This window comes from Cyprinodon variegatus, unplaced genomic scaffold (genome assembly GCF_000732505.1).
Source record: "Cyprinodon variegatus isolate N-32 unplaced genomic scaffold, C_variegatus-1.0 Scaffold594, whole genome shotgun sequence".
In the NCBI taxonomy this organism is placed as follows: Eukaryota; Metazoa; Chordata; class Actinopteri; order Cyprinodontiformes; family Cyprinodontidae; genus Cyprinodon; species Cyprinodon variegatus.
In genome coordinates this window covers 109,933-134,238 of record NW_015151047.1, presented here as the reverse complement: position 1 = coordinate 134,238, position 24,306 = coordinate 109,933, and the positions used below count along the sequence as shown (strand labels likewise).

General features: G+C 36.1%; 1 protein-coding gene across 24 annotated transcripts in view; it reads right to left on the bottom strand.

Moving 5' to 3' along the window:
* Positions 1-24,306, bottom strand: part of LOC107096037 (voltage-dependent P/Q-type calcium channel subunit alpha-1A-like) — a 104,694-nt gene that overhangs the window by 59,552 nt on the left and 20,836 nt on the right. For all 24 annotated transcript variants that reach the window (XM_015392492.1, XM_015392494.1, XM_015392507.1 and 21 more), the window contains exons 2-10: positions 22,488-22,593; positions 22,045-22,184; positions 8,373-8,464; positions 7,526-7,678; positions 6,950-7,143; positions 3,543-3,646; positions 3,243-3,358; positions 2,350-2,394; positions 2,152-2,235 (exon numbers count right to left, since the gene is read on the bottom strand). In XM_015392492.1, coding sequence (XP_015247978.1) covers positions 2,152-2,235; positions 2,350-2,394; positions 3,243-3,358; positions 3,543-3,646; positions 6,950-7,143; positions 7,526-7,678; positions 8,373-8,464; positions 22,045-22,184; positions 22,488-22,593 — 1,034 coding nt within the window. The remainder of the gene's footprint in view (positions 1-2,151; positions 2,236-2,349; positions 2,395-3,242; positions 3,359-3,542; positions 3,647-6,949; positions 7,144-7,525; positions 7,679-8,372; positions 8,465-22,044; positions 22,185-22,487; positions 22,594-24,306) is intronic.

Sequence of the window (24,306 nt, the reverse complement as noted above, 5' to 3'; positions counted from 1 at the left end):
TTTTTTTTTTTTTTTTTTTTTTTTTTTGTTTTTTTTCCCACTTTTTTTTTTTAATCTGCTAGAAATCACCTTCGGCTCCAGTCTCTGCATTTGGGTCCTCTCCAAACAGTCAACCTGACATAAACGCCGATTCCAAGTTGTTGAAAACTTAGTCACCTCTAGATTATTTCTACATTTTGAAATTTTATTACATCAGCAAACATTAATAATTTTTGCATGGCATTTTTTTTTAGAAAAGGGCAGAAGGATACATATTATTTCCATTTTTCTTTTAGAAGTAGAAATCTAAAAAAATGTGGTATGCATTTAAATTGTGGTTTTGGATCTTATAGTTGCAAGCTCTTAAGAGCATTGGTTCCAAACATTTAAGCTTCTGACCCAGAATATTGTAAAAAAGTAAATTACCCAAACTATTGGTTGAGTATACAAATAGTTTTACAAAAACATTTAACCACCGGTGCAATAACATGAGGGTCTCAAACCCTAGTTCTCATGATCTTCAGTTCTGCAGCTTTCAGATGCATCCCCAGACTAACACACCTAAAGGCTGCAGGGCAGTATATCTCAAGGAATGGACTTGGATGCATTTGCATTACAGTATGTCGTCATCAGGGTTGGATATTGAAAGCCATTTTTAGTGGAGAAAATCTTTTATAAGGGTTTAGATCTAAAAGTGTGATACCATAAATGAATAGCATTTGATCTTAGTTTTTCCATTGTAAATCTGGCTGTGTATTAGGACTGAAAAAATCAGATTAATCGTGATTAATCATTTATTGAAATAATAATTTAGTAATCGAATGATCGTTAAGTGGAGAATATAGACTGTAAAATATGTGTTTAGCTGACAGAGCAACCAACTCACAGCTGTAATTATATCTAGAGTTTAAACATAAATATGAAGATTTTGCATTTAAGATAAAAAAAATAAATTTTGTCTGTCAGTATGATCTATCCAGCCTCCTCAAGCGGAAAAGTTTTAGTTTCATCTAGTTTGATTTCATAAAAAAAGTCTTCTTTACGGAACCTTTGGCTATCTGATTATCAATTGATTAATGGAAAAAATAATCGACAGATTAATCAATTTGCAAAATAATCATTAGTTGCAGCCCTACTTATAGTCAGAGTTGTTCTCATGAAAGTGAACCTCATACAAGTTTTCAAGCATAATCAGCTTTATCTATGTTACTATGACGGCTAGCATAAATGTTCAATATTTAAATTTATTCATACACAAACTAAGAACCTTCAGTTTTAGAGACCCTGCTTAAAAAATCCCTCCCCATACCATGTTGCAGGAGCACCGCCCATGTTTCACAGTGGAAATGGGGTATTCTCAGTGATGTGCAGTGGTAGATTTCTCCCATACAGAACTCTTGGAAGTTGCCCAATCTGACCTAAACCCACTGTCCCAAGTTTTTGATTTTTTGCCTCTACAAAGTATCAGAAAACGATAAAAAGGGATTTCTTATTCCATTCACTGTCTTATATATTATCTTTTAAAATAATGAGCAATCAATTGAGCTAAAAAATCAAGCAACACTCTCCTGATCCTTGACCTAGACACAGTTTTTAGACTTCATGATGCCTCATCTATCGCTCACAGATGGAATGTGACAACTAATCAAAATATTGCTGAAGGTAGTGGAATAAAAATACAAAACACAATTTTCTTTCTGGTTAACAATCAAATTGTACTTTGCATGTATGTTTTAATGTGTAAAAACGTGAAAACAGTTTGAGGGGGATAAATATTTTTGCAGGTCACTGTAAAACTGACTCTATTTTCAGTTGTACCGTATAATTATACTCAGTTTGTGATGTTTTGGTAAATTTAGAATTGCTATGAAGGCATCCAAAATTAAAGGTAAGCTTAAGATCAGCCCGTTTAAGGTTAAAGTGGTGGTAAAGAATCATTAGGAGAGGTAAAGCGGGACTGAGATAACGGCTGATTAAAGAAAGGGAGTAAGACAAGAGGCAATAGGATGGAAGAAATGTAATATTACAAAAACCATAGCTGTAAAGAAAAAGACAGAAAAGCAAAGGGCAGGAGAAGGCAAGAGAGGTTGGTCAGATAACGTTGTAATGCGAGATAAGATACCATCTCTATGTACCTGAGATCTGTGTGTGTTAGAGAGAGACTTATCTTACCCAATGCCAGATCTCCCTCTCCTTCCTCTGGATTGAGGAGCTCCGCTTTGCTCTTATGGTTCTTGGTAGCTCTTCGACGAGAACCTGTTGCGGAAAAATACAAGTTTTCTTTTTAGCTAATCATACCCATGTTAAAATGTGTTGATTTTTGTTATTGTTGCTAATTAAAACTTCTGTATAGGAAGTATTATTTCATACCATCGTAATCATTTTCATTTTCATCATCTGCCAAGATGACTTCTTCTACAAAACACAAAGAGAGAAAATGTTATGTACCTTTAAAACACTCATGTGTTCATGTTTTAACACCAACGCCATTACAGAAAAGTTGAAAATCACAGTGTAATAAAAAAGCAACCACTGAATGTCTTTTATGACCCAAGCAGGTTCATAAAGGACACAGGCAAATTACCAAAACATTTGCCAATATTCCCCTGCCACCGGAAACGGAAATGGGGCCTGTTTACACAGTTGTAGTCTTTTCGCTTCACTCTGTGTACTCCGACGTCGAGAATCAAGAATCCACCTTTCGTATTCCATTTTCAGAGTTTTTTAAAGTGTTTAACAGAGACGTTAGCACCTCGACGTCGGAGTACACAGAGTGAAGCGAAAAGACTACAACTGTGTAAACAGGCCCCATTTCCGTTTCCGGTGGCAGGGGAATATTGACTATTCCAACAGAACTCAATGGGATTTACAAAATGCTAAATAAAACACTACAGGAACGTTTTTTCTTTACGAAACTTTTTTTGGAACGTCATTGAACAGCGCTGACGACCCGGTGAGTAGCATATTTTAAAAAAAGAATGTTTAAGGTTGTTTTAAGGACATTATCGGACATGCTCTATGGAAGCCATTCTGAAGCAGCCAGGGGTGGATTCTAAATGAGCCAAAAAGCAGAGACAGGACCAATTGTCAAAATTTTGGTGTCGATCATTCGATTTCATCCTGGACACTACAGAAAATGGGCTAAAAGTGTTAAAAACCGGAATTCTCCTTTAAGTTTGATAAAAAAAAACAACGTTCTTTTGATGACATGTGGAAATAATTTATCTGCAAAACAGCGGAAACAGGAGCTATTATGTCCATACCAGCCTTGCAGATCCACTCCAGGTATCCATTGAGTTCCCTTTCTATCTGTTGCTGTCTTCTGAGCTTTAGGAACTCTCTCCTGTTCTCAACACGCTCTCTCTCTTTGGCAAATTCCCTACAGAGACACAATCACAAAAAAAGGTTGTTTTAAATTTATTGTTGACTATATCAATACAATTTATAAAATTAGCAGATTTGTTTTTATATCTGCCATGATATAAAAACCTAGAATATTAAAGTAGTAAAGTTAAACCATAATTATGTCCTTTACAAAACAGGACAGAGACTTGCATGCTTACCCTGACAACACACCAAGCACCAGGTTGAGCATGAAGAAGGAGCCAATAATGATAAGAGGAATGAAGTACATCCAGTTCCATGCGCTCCCTGAGGCGTCGTTGCTCTGGAAACACACACCCAGACGTTATGTAGAGTAGTCAAGGTTTTATTCTGTACCCCTTTATTTATCTATGCCAACATATGTGTCACTTGTTCTACTGATTATCAATAGAATCATTTATAAACAGCTGAATAATTAAACGAATTTTATTAAATATTTTGAGGTAGTTGTGGATAAGGAAGAGAGCAGATATATATGGACAAAGACAGAAACCTCCGGAATTAGCAGGGATGTTATAATTGGAATTTGGTATTAGGAGTAAAGAGGTAGATCCAAGGAATTTTGAAAATAAAAGCAGTATTAATGTGTTATGGCTCTATACGTTTAATATTATACATTTTATTAAATTCATGTTAGTATACTTCTAAATTCAATGCTTTATTAAGTAGTTAGAAACACATGCAATAGAGGAACGATCTTAATAAGTAAATACATCTCTATTTAGCTGCCCTGTCAGAGTAAATAATGTATAAGAAATGCTTTCCCCATTCCCTATCGGCCTCTAAAATGTCCCTTTCTGGGACAATTCTTTTGTCTCTTTAGAGCTGTTGTTCCTAGTGCCCATCATCTTTTAGGACCAAATATTTTCTCATTAAGTCTACTATGGAAGGCTGTTTACTTTATATCTTTATGTTTATTCACCACTCTCTCTTTCTTTAATCTCATCTCCTCCCACTCTCTAATTAACCTTTTCACAAATAACTCCTAATACCTTTTTTTAACCTCAGTATTGAAATGTCCCTGTTTAAGTTACCCGTCTCCTCCCTCATCCTATTTCCCTGCATGTAAGCTGTTTCGGCTGTTGTGTACTCAGAGTACTGCGCCCCATTTTTTCTACCATTAAAGTTTTATTCCTCTGCTTTCTCAACAGCTGCAAGAATAACTTGGGATGAACAGGCCCTTTTAAATATGGAGCAGCATCAGGAAGGAGAAACATGGAGAGAGAGTGTGAAAGAGAGGGAAATGGATGGAGGAGAGAAGATTCGATTCGACAAAGCAAAGGAATTTAGTGATTGACAGAGTTTCACTTCCTATTCTATGACAAGTCCTACCTGGATATATGATTTCATTGTAAGTATAAGAGTTCATTCTAAATGTATTGGGTTTCTGGTAGAAACAAATTTTTAAGGAGTAGGTTTTAAGCATAGTCCACATATTTTTGAACAGGGTATGCTGTGCCTTTGGGATAGATTTCCTATTGAATAACCTATTTGTGTCCTAAGATAAACCATCTGACCTAAATGCTAGACTCAGATTATAAGAATTTGATTAAGTTTATCAGATGATATTACATAAAAGAGTTGAAAATTTTGAAAAAAGTCAAAACTATTCTATCAGTCATTTTGCAGAGTGAAATGTATATATCACACACACATATTTTAAAACTAAAAATATGCAGTTGCATCAGATTGTTTCAGGGGTCGTATTAAGTTGATCAAGAATGAAAAAAAGCACTAACTGATAAAAGCTACACCATTCCCTCCTGCAATTCTGTTTTCTACAGACCCTTCAATTGATGTTATTTCAGCACCGTTCTGTTTGTTCGTGATGTCATTCACTTAATAGTTTAAACACGTTATCAATCTTGTAGGTAGACTTAAGCAGCTAAAATATATAGCCTTACTCTATATGTTTTCAGATTTTGCACAAAAGCTCCAGTCTTATGCCAAAACCTCTCTTCCTCCTTTTGATATGCTAAAAGCTGACATGGATTCAGACTACAAGCGAATCGTTCCAGGGTTTGGCAAACCATGTTAAAAGCTGCATTTGTAAATGTGGGGTACACAGCAAGTCTGAAAGAGTTAATGCAGTTCCTAGAGAGTTAAATTTAACACTTTTAAATTATCTATATTGGTTCACATTAGATTGATTTAAAACAACATTTTGGAAAATATTAAACAGTTAACTGACCTCAATTAATTGACCTCAGGGACCAACCTCTAGTACAATGAAAAGCATTCCAAACATTTTGTTTGAAAGCACTTACTGAGTGAAACATTTCAAGTTTTTATTCCTTGTCATTTTGGAGATTGTGGCTTACAAATATCAAACACCCAACAACTTAGAATTGTAAGCCTCTTTTCCACGGGTTAATGTTGGTTTTTAAAACATGGGTCAGCCTGCTAATAATCATTAAGCTTCCCTACCATTGGCAAAAAAAGCCAACTGGCAAGTGTGTCTTGTGATGCCAACACACTAGGTTAGCCTTGATGCTGTCATCGGTGCATCAATAATGGGGAAACAAAAAATGGAGAGCAACATGGAAGTGAGCGATGGTTTAGCAATTGTGATTTATTGTCTGTCCAACTCCCTCTTACCAACGCTGCCCCATGTTTATTGAATGTACGTCATTTGTTTTGGTTTATTAGATCAGACGCAAGAGTCCAAGGGCCCATGACTGAGAGGGGACCCAATAGATTTATTCCACTATATATTTCAAATATAATTTTAAAAAATCCAGGAGTAATGTGTTCTGACTGAGTTTTCAGCAGTAAATGTCAAATCAACCCACCCTGCAAAATTGCAAGAACTGTAGGTGGGGGGAGGCATAGACTCTTTCAGGGGGCCCAAAATTTGCAGTGGCACTCCTTTGGGTCAGTGAGCCATTCTCACTGCCACTAAAAGCTGAATGTTCCAGGGTTTTAAAGGATTCCCTGGGCAGTGGGAAAGGGGTATTAGAATGTTTGAAATTTTTACAAGGTTAAAAGTTCCCTGGACCTTTAATAGGCTTTCAGTCGGGGGTCAGTAGATCACAAAACCATGGAAAAGACTGCTGACAGGACAGATCTCCTGAAGACTGGTGAGTGATTTCCACCCTCAACAAGAACGATAAGCCTTTAAAGGTAATTAATAAAAATGCTACTTATTCAGAGATTGTTGTAATAACACATATTCCCGAACAGTTAAGTGGATGAAAGAAAATGTTGAAGGATCCAACAAAACAAAAAAACTACAACCTAGAAAAGAATTTCAAGGTCAACATTTTCTTTTTGGTAACGAACACAAAACAAGCCCTTGCTTAAATGAAAAGCCACATGAAAAAAAAGAAAAAAGAAAACAATAAACAAGTGGTTTCTGGAGAAAGAGTTAATAGTGAGCCAAAGACTGAGGAAATTTGGCACAATTAAAATAATCTTTGCTGAATTAGTCATTGTGACCTTTCAAATCTAAAATATCCAGAATGAACACTCAAGTATGGTTGCTAACAAAGATAGCTTGCTTAAGTGCATTATCAAATCTATCATGAAGCAATATGGCAACATAAAAATGAAAAAATACTGTAAAATTCTGCTTGGTAGTACACACATAGTAGAGCAGGTCTGTCCAGCCCTCCATGGTGATGCACTGGAAGACGGTGAGAATAGCAAACAGGATGTTGTCGAACTGGGTAATGCCATAGTTTGGTCCCAACCAGTACCCCCTGCAAACAGTGCCTGCTGGACACAGCCGGGATGGGGCTTCATCTCCACACGGGAACTCTTCCCGGATCTCACCTGAGTCTGGGTAGAAGGGAAAATTCATATTAGAACAAAAATATGCAAAGATGTTATTTTGTTAGATCTCTAAATCATATATGTTATACATACACAAATGACGGCCTGATTTAAACAAACTCCTTATCATCACTATGACACAAATTATTAAACAGTATTTAATTGTAATAACTGAGAAGAGTTTATGTAGTTGTTTGGTACTCTTATAATCATATTATGGAAATGGCATGCTTTCATCACTCATTCATTTACTTGCACAAGAATAAGCACATTTCTCGGGTTGATTTTCTATTTATTGCTGTGACTATGTGAATCAATTCCCAGTGGACAAAGATGTAGCCTACGCTGGGTAAAATGGTTTAGCACATGTCAACACAGTCATTTATACCTGTAGTGTTGTCAAAGCAGGTTTTGTGGAATTTTCCTATGTAGAACTCCAGACCAATGATGGCAAACATGAGGATGGCAAAGAAAAGCAAAAGGCCGATTTGCAGCAGGGGAATCATCGCTTTCATGATGGATTTGAGCACCACCTGTAAGCCTGAGGAACACAGAGGACACAAAAGGATTTCTCAGTGTCATGATTTTTATGTTTTAATTTCCGTTGTGGATTCCTTCAAGTCTAAAAGAATCACTTTCTGGTTTCTTTGATGTGCTCACTCACGACAGCACTTGTCAGTCCTCTAGATATACAGCAACAAAGTCTCAGAGGTATCCAGGGGGCACCTCTACACAGCCAAAAACATGCTCCTGCAATCTATATTTAACAGAAGCTGCTTCATAACTGAACTGAGTGGAAGGTCAGCCAAAGTAACTTACTAATATTTCCTCAAGACTTGAAATCTGATATAATATAGTGATTTTCAACATGATTCACCAGGAACAGATTATTAGTTAAAATGTCTCAAAAGATATTTTCCTTGAAGAACAACACAAGAAAAACATTACTCAATGTAAGTGTATTAATTGAGGTAAGATGAATTCCAGTTGGGTACCGATACCTTCACTCAATAAAATTGATAGAAATCTATACATTGGACAGAAAAAGACAGAGGACTGTTGGAGTGTAATTGAGGGAAATATTTTCACTTTTGAAAATATATTTTAATTTGATGTAGAGATGATCCAGTTTGACTTGGTATTTTAGTGCAAAGGAGAAAGCAACCAAATTAAATGTCATAATCTATGCTTGGGGGGAAAAAAATGTATTATCAAAATGATAAGCGCTGACTTACTGGGTATACCAGACACCAGTTTGAGGGGTCTCAATACCCTAACAGCCCGGAGGGTCCGCAAGTCGAAATCTGAGCCCACAGTGGACAGGATCCTGCAAGGAAAAAGACAACTGCTTAGATGTGTGAGGCTAATCAATATTCAAGCCAGTCAGGCTTGTCACTGTCAGTCAAACTCTCTCTTTCTCACATTCTCTTTCATCCACACACATCCCCTGCAAGGCCATTACAAGCAACTGGGTGAGCATTCTATGTAAATCCTGTAAGAACCAAACCAATCAATAGAGCTGGCAAGTGAAGTAAGACAGAAGAGTGTATCAGTATGAGGGAGGGGCATGCTGAGGAGATGCTGCACTGTATCCGGATTTTAGAAGGACCACAAAAGAAAAAGAAACAATGCAAAGAAGAAGGATAGGAGGGTGGAAAAGAGTTAGAGACAGATACAAAGAAAGAACACTACTGGATATCCTGAATCAGAGAGGTTGTTTATCTAATTTTGTGTATTTCAGATGCATTTAGTTTTTCTCAGTCCTGCTACACAGTAAACACAGTGTAGTGTGTGCCATTGCACCTTTATCAAAACCCATCATCAAAGTTAACAGCTTGAGAAGGTTAAGATGTTCCTGGGTGCTGACAGACTTCCAGTCAGTCCTCCTGTCTGACGCATTCTGTGAATCATCCTTACTTCCCACTTCTCTCTCTCTCTTTCATTCATTCTATCTCTCTAACACATTTCTACTTTCTTCTGTTCCTAAAAGATGTGAAGTGACACAGCAGAAAGTTAATCATGGCTCTGATCTCTGCTTACTATCACTGGGATACTTTACGTTTAGCAAGAACGAAAAAGGCAGAAGCTTTGACTAAGAGCCAGTGGCTAAACAAGAAGCAGGTAGTTTGTTGAACAGTAGTGCTGTGACGGTCTGTACCGATAGAGTTCCAAATGTATTTAGGCCTTGGTTCTGGGGTCGGCAAACCAAAATGTTCAAAGAGACCAAAAAAAACTCAAAACAGATCTGTCTGGAGCCGAAAAAATTAAAATTCTTATATAAGCCTCCTAAGGGCTCTAATTGTATATTAGTGCAGCATCAAAATGACTAAGTAGATAAATACATAATAAATACTCATGATAAATGTTTATTTTTCCTGCAGCTCATCCTGGAGAAAATAAGACACCATGTAACTAATCTGCTGTACGATATGTGGTGCTTTAAATTAAAACTTGCTATACATTACAGTATTAATGTATTATGTTTTCTTGCATCAATGGAATGGAACAATTAAGCATTTGATTTTAGGCGTTATTTTAATTTTAAGGCTTGAAAAAAAATTGTTGCAAGTAATAGGACTCTCATTACAAACCTCCACTTGGACATAAAATGCAGTCCTCTTCAAACCACAATAAAAATACAATCCTCTTTTTCCCCCTTATTGGGGCAAAAGCACAATAAAAGTGCAAATAAAAGATTGCAACAGCAGCCTTTTGATAAAGTAAGTAGACAATGTAAACGAAAATAAACCAGTATAGTTTAACGACATTGCACCCACCAGTGTTTTTACAGCAGCCACCTGCCTGGCACCGTGCCGCACTGAAACGTCTGTCGCAGGCTATGACACAAATCTTTGTTGATAGAAATGTTGAACTTTATTGTTTAAATTTATTTATTACACACATTTTTACAGCATTGGAAAACATAAACATTTTTTTTTCCCTGCTACACACTATATCAAAAGAAACAAATGAACAAAAAAAAAATCTGCAAGGGGGGCACTAAAGAGCCGCACTGGCTCTGGAGCCGTGGGCCTTGTGCATAACTTTGTATAATATATATAATGCTGCGTCAGGCTCTGTGATATGTAATATGTGCCACTAAACACATAGCCAATTTTATGAATTCACTGTGATATTGTTTCTCTAAAAAAAAAAAAAAAAAACGAAATAATATATAAAATATTGGTGGTCTTTCAGTAAATCAAGTCTGCTGCTCTTAGTATTGACATTATATCCCTCTTATTACAAATTAAGATGACATTTTTTTTGCAAAAAAAAAAACACATTAGAACTCAATCACAAATTGTCACTCTGTCTTGTTTACTACCATTGAAACGGTATCCAGATTCAATATCAATCTGAATGGACCAAGGTGACAAAAGTGATAAACCCTAAAATTGCTGACTGAGAGTCAGTACAACCAGTATAAACACACCTGAATAAACATGATGGTTTGCAGTCCTTTCCAGTTATATTAGCAAACACTGGATAGGTTGAGCTAAATATGGTTAAGTTGACTTAATTCGAGGGATATTTCCTGTAACCTAGCAGCTTACTTACCCTGTATCAACGGCCTTTCATACTTAAAAGGAGCTGGTATAGTGTGACTGTGAACGTGTGACTAGCAGAGACGGTGGAAACAGGTTGGTACAAGATCAGATACCTACCAATATGATGCAAACATGCCTTCTTTCCTTTTTTTTTTTCTTTTTTTTAAGAAAAACTCTTACAGCAGCCATTTCAAGAAATGTCCAGCTCAATCATCAATAAAACATTGCTTTGTTCCAGCAGCAACCTTGACTATTATGATTACAGAAAAGTTCTGTTGCAATATGGGTGATACTGGCACAATGTCAACTCCTGCCTCCTGTGATGCGATTGGTTTTTTGACCAAAGAGTCTGAGACTTACCAGACTGATTTACAATTTCTTGAGTAGGGGCAAAGCTAAAACAGAGCAACAGGTGTTATTTGCCAAAAATTACTGAAGTAGATCAGCAAAAAAGCCACTGGTGAAGCATTACCAGTGGCTTTTTCATTGAAAAAAGATCCAGAATTTTAGGATGTTTTTTAGCATGGGACATCTTTGATATGATGCTTAAGAAATATTCCAGCTGTTTTTTTGTGAAATTTGTTTTAGATACAAATTTGTTCATAAGTAATGGCACAGTATAGATCCCTTCTGTTTTAAGCACAATTTTAAGAGTTGGAATATAATGCAGCTTTTAAATCATGACCATAACTCCCCAACCATCTTTATTTTCATTCAGAAATTGACATGATTAACCATATTTTTTGGCTTGTTTTCCCAAACAATAACCAGCTCGATATCAGTTCTCAATATGAAGTAAACCAAGAGATTTTTAAAAAAGCAAATTATGCTCTTATCTAAAGAAATTCAGGAAAAAAAGAAAATCATTTACTATGATCTGGAAATGGGTAAAATAAAATGTTTTGGGCTTTAAGAGTATAGAAAGCCATAGTAGGAACCAGTGTATAAAAATTGAGAAAACACTGAACAATGGTGATTCCATGAGCACATTCATGAATCATCAAGGAGGTCACAAAATAACCCAAAACAACATCCTACAGCACTGCAGACTCCACTGGTCTAAGTTAATGGCAAGTGTTCATATTTAACTGTAACAACATGACAGAGCAAAATGACATCAATGGGAGAGTCCCAAAACCACTGCTAACCAAAACACATTTCCTACTTTTCCAAAATAACACCCTCAAGGATTCTTGGTGCTTTTGAAAAAAAAATATATGTTCACTTATGAGACAAAGTGGAACAGTTTGAAGGTTTTTGTTTATCTAACTTAAAACCTATGTATGCAGAAAAACTTCACTTCATGAACTTAAGCTCAAGTGCTCTCATGCAGCAGAAAACAAACAACAGTGAGTTGGCTTTTGTTGGCTCGAAATCAAAGTTTTTATCTAAACTACACCCCTGAAAATGTATAAGATGCTGAAGAAAATTGTATACAAGCAGTTATTTCTTTAAAGCACTCCAATGTGGAGGATCATTAAATTTGATAAGGGGATTTTGGCCAAAATAAAGGTGGACAATTCAGAACTAGAAAGCAGAAACCCTACCAAGTTCAACATGTTTACTTAATCAGGTGATTATTCCCTATCTATGTTTTGGATCTGGAAATGCAAATGCTGGAAACTAAGTTCTTTACAGGCTTTTTTACATTCTGGATCGAAGATTGAAACACTCATTACCAGTTAATGTAGACCCTTGATGACAGAGTGGCATAACTGTTAAAATAATATTTCAAATTGAACGAAGTTGACTTAGAAAGCGTTTTTTTTATGCAACAAATAAAATCATCTAAAAAAATATTTTTGTGTTTACTTAGGTTATCTTTGTCAGATATTAAAATGTGCATTATAATCTTTAGAATGAGCCCGCCTCTCGCCCATAGACAGCTGGAGATAGGCACCAGCACCCCTCGTCACCCCACTTGGGAGTAAGCATGTTAGAAAATGGATGGATGGATAATCTTTAGAATGCAAGTTTAAAAAAGCCAAAAATGAAAAGAATGTAAAAGACAAGAACTTTTCTCAATATTGCACCTAACATCGATAGAGCAACAGACCATGTTTAGTTTACAGCTCCGTTGGCCAATTTCTACAGTATCTTGTTAATGAAGCCAAATACAAGTGCTTAGAAAGTAATAAAACATACATTTGATGAAATGTATTATGCAAATAAGTTTGAAGAAAGAGAAAATTCCATGGCGTCTTGATTCTACATTTATTTACAATATTTGCAATCCAATGTATGATTATCTGCCATTCTTTCACCTCAAATCAACACGCTATCTGTTAATGTTTAATGGTTTTCAATTTTTAATTTAAAAAAATAAAGCCAAGTCAAAACAAATACCTCTCAGAGGCATCTGATAGGATATTACTTTATTCTCAGTTTCTAAAATAATCAAAATTAAATAATATTTATGTTATTGAGTACTGTATCTATATATGTACCTTTTTTTATGATAAAACTCTTGTTATGTTAGTCATATGACATAAAACTGTTGAAAAAGACTGAAAAGTCTTTGCTAGGGCTACTCAAACATAGTTTATAAAATTAAATGGCAAATGACTGGAATAATCAAGCTTATTACACAAAAAACACACATCAGATGACAACAATAAATGAGCAGTATTAATATAAATAAAAAAATAATGATAAAACATTTAGAAAATCAAAAATAGCTTCTGTAACATTGTTATGTTAACATTATAATATTGTATTTGTAGAAAAATATCCTTCAATACATAAACATAAAGTTTATGAAAGATAAGTTTTCACCATGGAGCAGAGCATTTTTTATGACTATAAACATGTTTATTATATCAATTGGAAGAACTGTTAATATCCCTATAGTAGTGTTAGTACTTCTATTAAGTACTATTAATCATAACAAATTTTAACAATGAAAATATAATTGATTAGAACTAGACAAATTCTGACAACAATGATATTAATGCAGCTTAATGCAACCACCATCCTTGTCACCAAGTGTCAGACAGATGAAAAAGTTTCTTATTCACACTGTCTCCACGGTTACCATACCCGTATCTCATTCATAAATGTTTCCATGGCTACAGGTACCTCGGCTCATTGATAAAATCTTAGTATCACCTTGGTAACAGGGTCAAGGGAGGAGCCGAATTGATTTCTGTTTATTTATTTTTAAACATACACATTTTCAAAGTAGCTCAGACCGACACAGACATATGAACACCCTTACTCACAAAGACACACCCAACACAGACACACGAGGGAGTCAAATAGGCATGAGCTGAGACATATCGGGTTAAAATAATTCAAGTGCTAATGCAGGAAATGGGGTTGTTTGAAGAAATTATTGGAAAACAATTATTTGCTTCAAAGAGGCAGAGATGGTGTCTAATGTGGACCATAGAAACAAAACACAAGCAAACAAACTGTAAGTCTACAGTTTATACAAAAATACGGTAAAGATCATATAAAAAAAGAGACGTACTAGTTTTATCTGATTGTATATCCTGCCTTCTTGCTGACCTTGTCTGAATGCAGTAAAATCAGTTATATTTACGTTCCTCACAATATTGTTTTCCCTATTTTGTCCAGTTAATCAAAGTTTATTTTCCTGTGATAAATATGACGATAAAGTAATTGGATATCAATGTTACCTTAAATGTCTTTTCAGATTAATTCTACACAATATATTAGGAAGAAATTGTATGAAACTACTGTACAGCCTATAAACTGGATTATTCTAAAATGAAATTCCTTAGGAAAAAAAAGAGCACACCTGAATATCCAAAAGACATTCAATGACAGCAGCAACTGCCTGTAGAATAGCCAGCACAGTATTTAATCATCTAAATGTTAATGCTATGGGGAATTACAGTAATTTCTCACATTAACCTGCAGACACGTTGTAACTGGCAGAGATACTCCTTAAGGGCAACATAAAGGTGCAATGGGTGACACAGTTGCCAAAACTTTAACAAGAGGAGACATTCAAAACAGCTACCATTTAGGCTAATTTCATCATACCTGTTGTGATGTTGTACGTCTTGTGATTGGCATAGTTAATCTCTTTTCTCTGTGTCTCCCAAGACTATGTCAGAATCATAATTGATTTATAATGGGAAACTCAACTTTTATCAGTAGAACTTTGTAATGTTGGATCAAATTAACCAAATGATTTTGCTGCCAAGCAGTCAGTAACATCAGTAGCCTATGTCACATATCTAAATGTTTAGTATGGATCAACCAGATGACTGTGGTGGTACCCTCCTTGCATGGAGCAACCAGGTGACTCTACTGTAGTTGCGCCATGCTTTGAATTTCCGTAGGACATAGGTAAATATAATCAACATTCTACCGACAGGTTCAAAGTAATTGTATACAGTAACTAGATTGTTCATAAATATTTTTTTTTATCTAGGAAAGAATCTAAAAGACTTTGAACACACATATTAAGTGTGTCTTTTAGTGCACTAAAAATGTATGACTTTAAGTTTGGTTTTATTGCATTTATTACTTATCACAGCACTGATGATAGCATTATTTAATGTATGCTAAGCAACCAGATTTTCTATCTACACAGACAAAAAGCATGGGTCACACAATGGAAATATCTCCCATTTCTTAAGAAGCAACCAAAATTTAAAGTAAGAGGCAGCAAGAGGCGTAGAGTCTGAAGTCGAAAGCAACAAACCACAGAATAATGTAAGAGATGAGTGGTCAGGGATGAAAAGGATCACAGGCTTCAAGCAGGAGGATCTGAAAGATTGAAGTCTGGACAAAGCCAATGAATTGAAGACTTTCTTCAGCAGGTTCAGTTCAGAGCCAAGCTCAGTATCCTCTTCTGCTCACTGTCAAAGACACTTTTCTCCCTTTCCTTGACCCAAAGCTTCCCCTGTCCCACCTCAAATATTTTATCTTCCTGCTCACTGACCCTTCTGCCTTTATGTGTTTGTTTATAGCCAAATCAGAAGCAAGCTCCTGCTACTTTCCCACCCCTTCCATAAATCTGCCTGGTTAGGAGGAAGCTGGAGAGACTGAACAAGAATAAGGATTTAGCCGGTTATGCGTATGAGGGTATCATGAAGTAGATGCCATGGGGGTGCAGCTGCAAACTTATCCATCATGGGAGCAGCTTTCAAATATAGTCAGTTTTGCAGTCGCTATATAGTGACGGCATACTTAACGATTAGGACAGGTCAGGTCAGTTCAAATCACAACAACCCCAACAGTCCAACCTGTGATAGTTTGCAGTACAACACAAAAGCAGCCTTTTCTCTTTATGCTACATCAACACCTAACCACTCATCTCTATTTATTCTCTGGATGTCTGATTAGCTGTTGGTAGTACACGTTGCTGTGAGGTCAACAGCAGCCATATTGATACTCCCTAGTTACAACCAGTCAGAATGTAAACAATACATGCTCTACAGCATCGAACAAAACGATTTTCAAGGGGAGCTTAAGACTTTCAAAATAAAGATAAATTCATCCCTGGACATTTCCAGGAATCGGCTGTAACCACTCAAGTTTGGGGGTCATTGTTCCCAGTGCCCCGATGACCACAGGTACCACCGATGCCTTGACCTTCCAGGTTTTCTCCAGCTCTGCTCTTAGCCCCTGGTATTTCTCTAGTTTCTCGTGTTCCTTTTTCCTTATGTTGCAGTCACTTGGTATTGCTATGTCAACCACAACGAATTTCCTCTGCTTTTTTGGTTATGGCGGTCCATGTAAGCTTTCCCTGCTAGCACCTTACACCATGCAGTTATGTTTTATGATTGTCTCAGGGGCCTCTTTGCACAGTCTGCACCTGGGTTCTTGTCTGGTGTGGTAGATCTGGGCCTCTTTTGCTCTGGTGCTCAGGGCCTGCTCCTGTTTCAGCCATGATGAGTACCTCTGTGCTGTCTTTCAGTAAGTTTATTTGGCCATTGGTAGAATTTCCTAGTATCTGCCACTTCCGTTATGTTTAGGTGGTACATTCCGTGTAGGGGCTTATCCTACCATGATGAAACCTATAGCACCTCATCTTCTCGGTTCCCCAGGGCCACTTCAGGGTGGCTGGCGGAGCCTGTGGACTTGCGGTGGCTGGGGGTTTTCCTTGGGGCCATCTCTCCTCCTCCCTTGGGGATGGAACTCTCACTATTAGTGTCTGGTCTATACACCTCAAACCTTCAGTACAAGACAGAGTCCTGTCATTTGCAGAAAATTTCAGGTCTTCTCTAAGACAGACCACTGCATGACACTTGCTCAAGTAATTGAGGAAACCCCTAAATGATTTGTTGTATGTGTTACAACAGCATTTAATTTACCTTTGGGATTAATTTAGTAGTTTCCATAACAAGTTCTTAGTATCTCAGCCAATTTTCCATCCCACATATTCATGTGATTGTTAAGTTGGGGGAAAAGACAGGTGGTTACACCTATGCAAAAGTTACTTACTCTGTTCTAAAATATTAAAGTTTTTATTCCCTCGGATGAACAAAAAACACCTTTTTTAGGTAAGTAAGTAGCAAGATAGAAACTGTTTGGCAGCCATCTAAAGCAGAGCACAGGAAGCTATACAAAAGAGGGTTATTTATGGTAGAATGGCCATAAACGAAGGGCAATTGGACTAGTAATCAATATAAGAAATAAGAAACAGCTGGACTATTAGTAGAATCACACTACTCTGGGGATTAACAGTAACAAAAGATCGATCAATCACTCAGAACCCAAATTAAATTAAAAAAGTCTTCTCAAGTTATTCTATTTAAGCATGATATGTAGGAGAAATTTGTAAGCTTGCATGTTTTAAAAGAGCATCTTAAAAGGCTAAAAGTGTGAGGAGGAAATGGACAGTAATGTTTGAAATGGAAATACATTGGTGTGTTTGAGTATTGTGTGTGCACAGTGGTCAGACTGTTATCAAAGGTTTCAACCAAAGGTAAAAAAGAAAGGCCAAGTGGTCTTTCATCTTCAAAGAGCAATAACCCAATCCCCACCCCCCCAAAAAAAACAACAACAAAACAACCGCTATTCAAAAAAAGCTAAACAAAGACTATGTGTGCGTGTGTGGACAATAACAAATGTATCTCAAAAAAGCCTCCTTGTAATGGCTTGAAGCATATTCATTTTCAGTCTTTAAACCATTCACCTTTGTCTTTTAAAGAAAGAGACACTGACACACGGAGGAGGGCTCATTCTGTCCTCCACACAAAAAAATCCTTTCATTTTGCTCATCTACATTAATGACTTATTCTAATTCCATATTCTCAGAATTTTTTTATTTCACTTCTAGATCTTGCCACCTTGGCTTTTTTCTCTGTAGATTACTGTATCTTTTATGATTGACACATTTAGTTCCGTTATTTGCAGCCCCTTAATTATTTTAACAGTTTCCTGTCCATCACAAGATGTATTAGACAAAAACAACTTTGATAGATATTTTTGTTTCAGTAGCTTAAATGCATAAATTCTCAAATAAAGAATGAGGCAATATCCCAGGTCATGTAAGTAGTTTCCTTACCAATCTCAATGCAGTCATATCTCTCATTCATAAGAAAGGAAAGGGTCCTACACAACCTGTTGTCAAAGACCTGTTTATTTTAATAAAGGCTGTTTGAGTCATTCCACTGTCTTTTTTGCCTACATACTGGGTCCTCTGTTCCAAGTCCTGATAATTCCTGTATATATTCATAATTTCTATCTTTAAAAAATGCTAGACTAATATTTGAATTTCTCTATGGTAACTCTAAAAAACACCTGCAAAAAAAAAAAAAAAAATGCATGCCAAAGCCACCCCTCAGATTTAGTTTTTTTTTTAATGACCCTTCAGCCAATAATATATGAGCAGGTACATTGCCAGCACACAAAAACAAGTTAATTTAGACAAGCTCTAACTGGAATTGGAGCCTTATGAAGGAACTTTGCTGTGAAACAGATTTAGTCTTGATAAGTTGCTACCAAACCACTAAGATGTTTCAAATTCTAACTTCTCATAGATTACACTGTACTGAGCAGAACCCTGGGACTTATATAAATCCCAATGTGCCCACCTGGGGTATAATTAATGTATTTTGGTAAGAAGTAGGACGATGTGTTGGAATCAGATGGACAAGGTGGGAATTCACTTTTTTAGACCAGTTTAATGAAACCACAAAATACAAGTTAAATCAACTACAGGTTCCAAGGCAACCAATTTTAGAGATATATGCAATTATGAAGGACATCATCTTTTTGGTTAGGAAACTTAGCCTGATACGTAGGTAGCCCAGTGACAACAGCATTATTTGAAAAAAATATATAATAATCTAACACAAGCTCCAAGAATGAACATCTGATTCGTTGCAAAACGTTAACCAGTGGATAAAAGAATTGGGTCCAAATAAATCCACAGAGGAGAGGAAATTATATTTAACCCACACAAATACTTTGTTTAAAATAATTACACAACAGAAATGACACTAGGAATGTCATACCAGGAGACTGTTGTTGGGAAGGTGGACAGTTTGGAGCCCTAACTATTCTTACACTTAGGTTTTGGCCTTTTCTCAAATATTGGTGGAAAAGTATCAAACAAGCTCATTTGAAGTTGGAAAGAAAGACTTTCTAATGAAAGTAAAGCTGTTTATGAGACCTTGACAAACAGGCTTCTGTCCCTCTGAAATAAGGTAGGTTATCCTTGCCATCATGCCTGCAAAATGAGTGCTCCTGAGACACGGAAAACAGATCGCTATCCACCCTACGAAAAGGTGGGAACTTTTATATCTCAATAGGCCAGCTATGAAGGGGTTTTAAACTGGTGTGGACAAACTGGACCAGTATGAGCACACATGGGGCTCATTTGTAGCCAGGTTAAGAAAAACTTGAAGGCTGTACTCTGAAACAGTGTGTTGTTTAGATGAAACGGTGGGGTGAATTTTTTAATTTATAGTTATTTTGTTCATTAAATTACTTTCTCCAATGCTATTGTTGTTGTTTTTATATATATATTTTTTTTTATTTAATTTTATTTTGTAATATGATTTCCCTATCTACAAAAAAGCTCAATAAAACAATCCTTCACTCAACATCGCCTCCTTCTCCTTTTCCTCACTCCATGCTACTGTTTTGCTGACACATATCTTCTCACCTCGGTCACACTAACTCTGTTGTACCACACTGCGAGGAGCTTGGTGTCATGGTTGCTCTTGTTAAGGTTTATAACCACACTGCCAGACTGAGAAGTACACTTGTGTCCGTAAGATATTTGTGACAAAGTATGAGTGGGAAAACAGGTAACCAAAAGATGGCTATTTGCTGATGCTTTGTCAGCACAAAAGACACATCATTTTTGTATTGTTCTGATCAAGTTACCATAACACATCATACGCATTAATGTCTAAGACATTTCAGGCCTTTAGCTATGCATTCAATATATTTCTTTGTAATTTATCCAGTTGAATTTTCTGAAAACAAGTGCACATACAGTATTTGAGTTCTTTAATATATTTTCACTTGTTCACATAGGGTTAAAAAGATCCAGTATTAATGGAGGTTAAAAATACACATATCCCACCCAATAGTCTTCCTTAATAAGGTTGACCTTGACCATGTGCTTTTATAGCCTACATGGAATAAGTCTAATTAAATATTTTCCAGACAGGTAGAATTAATTAAGATTTGGTGTTTCTTTTGCCAAGGCTCATGTTTTACGTGAATTCAGTAAGCAGTTGTTTGACCCTAACATCCCTCCAAAGAAAAATAAATACCATATTTTCCCACTAATAAGAATCTAGAAAGAACTACGGACTCAACTCTACTATGGACAGAAATATGTAAAACAATATTGACAGAGTCCACAGTGAAGCATGTTTCATGACAACATTAAGAGGGATGACAAAGAAAGAAGTCTACTCCAAAATGGACACCTTCAAGCTTGAATGAACTGGTCAGCTGCCCACACATGACAAACCAAACGCCTCGCAGAGATGTTGATTGAGCTATGTGGAAACAACGAGAAATGGCATGTTTGAAGGAGTCAGGGTTAAGCTTTTGAGCTAAACTTCCGTTTACCAACTGTCTAAACTGGGCGTACTGTAAGCAGAATCCTACTGAGGGTCTGTTTTACTATGAGTGGGTCAGGTGCATTCAAATCTATGAAATAAAAAAAAAAAGATGGTGGACAATTTCTAAATTCTCCTTCTTCTTAACAGTTCATTGGTGACCCTCTGCCACTGTTGGGTATTCCAGCAGGAAAATTACAAAAAGCCATCAAAACTGTTCTTAAGTGGCTAATATTATATTTTCTAAACTGCTCACTTCGAAACACTAATTACGCTGTTATGACAATTGTCAACCATGGTGATGTCAGAATCATACTGAGGGTCTATTCAGTACCAACTGACTGGTGAATTAAATATGATAAATAGCCCCGAAAAAGGCGGATAAATTCTTTATCATTTCACTTGAAATCAACTGAAATGTACTGCTGATTGTAGACAACACAAACAGCATATCCTTTTAAAATTAATATAATCAATGCTTAAAATTTAGGTCCATGTTGGAAAAGCAAGCAATATAAATGAGCCGTTAATTCTGCCAGGGTTGTGCTGGAAGCTTGTTTGAGACTAAATAATCATTTTGTTTCTTTAAACTTAATGACGCACATTTATCTATATACTTTTGTTTTTGTTTTTTGTATTAAATCTATAATCAGCTATTCTGGTTCATCACAGATGCAAGGAAATCTATATCAAAACCAAATTCATGTTTTCAATCATTAAAGTTTATGCTGTTTAATAAATCGACACAGAAAAATTCAACTGAGAACTTTGAACTTTGATTTTAGGAACCACTGTTTCAATCCAATCTGCTTTCAATTAAATTATTACATTTTTGTTATCATTGCTTTTGGATGCACTCACAGCTTTAGAATAACACACAGCCCTTTTTTTTTTTTTTTCGCTTCATAAACCTTTCTTTTTTCATCCGACTGTTCCCTGTTGCTACTTGACTACCGACATGTGTCCGTATTTCTTAAAGCCTCTCATCCTGCCTCCTCACCAGTGTCAGCTCCATCTGTCCTCCTTACCCCTCTAGTCTCAGTGTATACCGAGGTGACATTTGTTCACCACCCAGGCGGCTGACTGCCTGCAGCTCAGCTCTGTGATCTGAGTGCTACCTTGCACAGAATGGGGCCCATTCATTAGAAAAGACGAGCTGGTAAAGGACACTCACATGTGTGTAGAGAAACCTAGGACATACAAACTTGAACAAAAAGTGAACAATGAAGCTGAAAGTAGAAGCAGGATTCGGTCATGTGACTCTGACCTTTGATTTTATTTTTTTGCAGAAATATTATGTGTAAGTAATTCATTTTTGTCCGTGAGAGAGTTTTCTATTAATTGCTTACCCTGTTAGGACCACCACAAAGTCCATGATGTTCCATCCATTTCTCAGGTAAGAGTTCTTGTGGAATGCAAACCCAAGCGCCAGGATCTTTATTCCAGACTCAAAGCAGAAGATTCCTATAAAGTACGGCTCCGTATCGTCCTATGACAGAAGATGGGGAAAAAGGCAAAAAGAGACAAAGAAAAATCAGGAGCTTTGTGATGAAAGACAAGAGCTTGCATTCAGAGTGCCTTCAAAAATACTTAGGTGAGATAATAAAAATGTAGAACGAAGACAAAGAATTTAGTAAGCTTTCAATACTCTTTTGTGACCTATATATATATATATATATATATATATATAGGTCAAAAAATATTTCATGGAATATATATTAGAAACATAATTAAGGAATAATCTAGATTTGAGAATTTTTAATCGTATGTTTATTAAAAGTCAGTAACTCACCAGCCGTTCAGACAGTGGTGTCTTGTCTCCATCAGGCAAATGTTGTTCCAGAGCTAGGACAATGCAGTTGGCAATGATGGTAGCTAGAATCATCCACTCAAATGGAGTGAGGAAGGTGGGTTAAGGAACATATCTCATCAGTTTTTCAGAACAATTCACTTTTTTATTATTCGACAAAATGCTTTTATACATAACAATAACATAACAGAATATACATTAACCAACTATTCAAAAAAAGAACTTCATCCATCATAAAGTTTGTCATATACAGCTCAAGGTGTGTACTACCATTGTTTACCCTTTTTGCTGCACACTGCATGTCAGCTGGAATAAGACAGCTAAAATTCTTACTTCAAGGATATTTTGAAATGCCAGCAACTTAGGCAGCCATTGTTGGACAGTAAAAAGCACCACCCATATTTCTTTTTAAGATAATCTTGTTTTGAAAGTAAAGCTAGAAGCTTTTGATCCAATCAGCCTGTCAATGTGGGCCCTCTATGGTATTTTCTAACACTGGCTGGGTTCTAAATGGACACCTTGTTAGGGACCAACAAGGTGACTAAATGCAATCCTTGTAAAAGGCATAAAGCTAGTGAAGAACTATGCAGCCTAATTATTTTCCTAGAATCCGTTGTTCGTGTTTCTCTATAAACAGAGACATTTAATATTTTGCTCAAGGTTTTGTGTTTTCTTGTCTTTTACCAGTATTCAAATAAACAAAATCTTTAAATTCAAATGGGGTTTTAGTTGACACTGCTTCCACCTAGCAGTAAAGTAAAATTCAACCATATACATGCCTCAGATAAAAAAGTACAGCAAACACAAAAATTAGACTAGTAATCACAAATATTTGACAAATGCAAATGATTAATGCTCCAAAAGAAAAATGCTATAAGCAGAGAAAACTGATGTAAATTGCAAACACACTGTAGATACATAATCATCCACAAAAACACATAAATAATGCCTACAGATAAACACACACAAAGGAAAAGTGCTGCAAATAGTTAAAAACTTCTGCACGTTAAGAAAAGCTGCAAACTAGCCCTGCATACTTATATGCTCCTAACCACGAGGGGGAATCTACCACCAATCACATGGAACCAGACCATTATCAAAGATATAAAAGGGATTCTAACAAAAATACAAGGTTTGAAAAAAAAAAAAAAAGAAAACATCAAAGGCAGCATTTTTCTTTACGTGTGTTGTGTATGTGCATCAATAATGAGCTTTTGAAGTGGGCTTTGTGTTTCGGGATTGATTTCCCTTTTGCTGCATTTTCATTTGCATGTAAGTTGTGCATTATACTAATTTTTGTGTTAGCTATTCTCATTTTTGTTTTTACTATCCAAATTTTGCATTTACACATCTTTTTTGCATTTGCAGCGTCTTTATGTTATGCAGCATGCTTACAGCTGTTGACCACTGTAATCATGGGGTTAAAGAAGCAATAATAATTAATCACTATGATGAGTACATAAAAACACCTCTTTCATTATCATTTGGATGGACTGCCAATACACTGGCTTGCATTTCTCTTGATCCTAATATGTATGCACATATCTTTCTGTATAAAGAAAACATATTAACAATTTTGAATCTCATTCAGTCCTGTGCTAAAATGACAGACTTTTTAAGAATTGCAAAGTATTATAAGGGTTCTTGGTTGATTTTTAAAGCCACCCCTTCCTCAATGACGTATAAAGATATAAATGCAGATTTAATAACAATTAAGATACATTCCCTTCTTTCATGTCGAGGGTAGACAAAAGAACTATCTGAATCCCCTTACGGTCAGTGAGTCAAAAGACAGCAGATC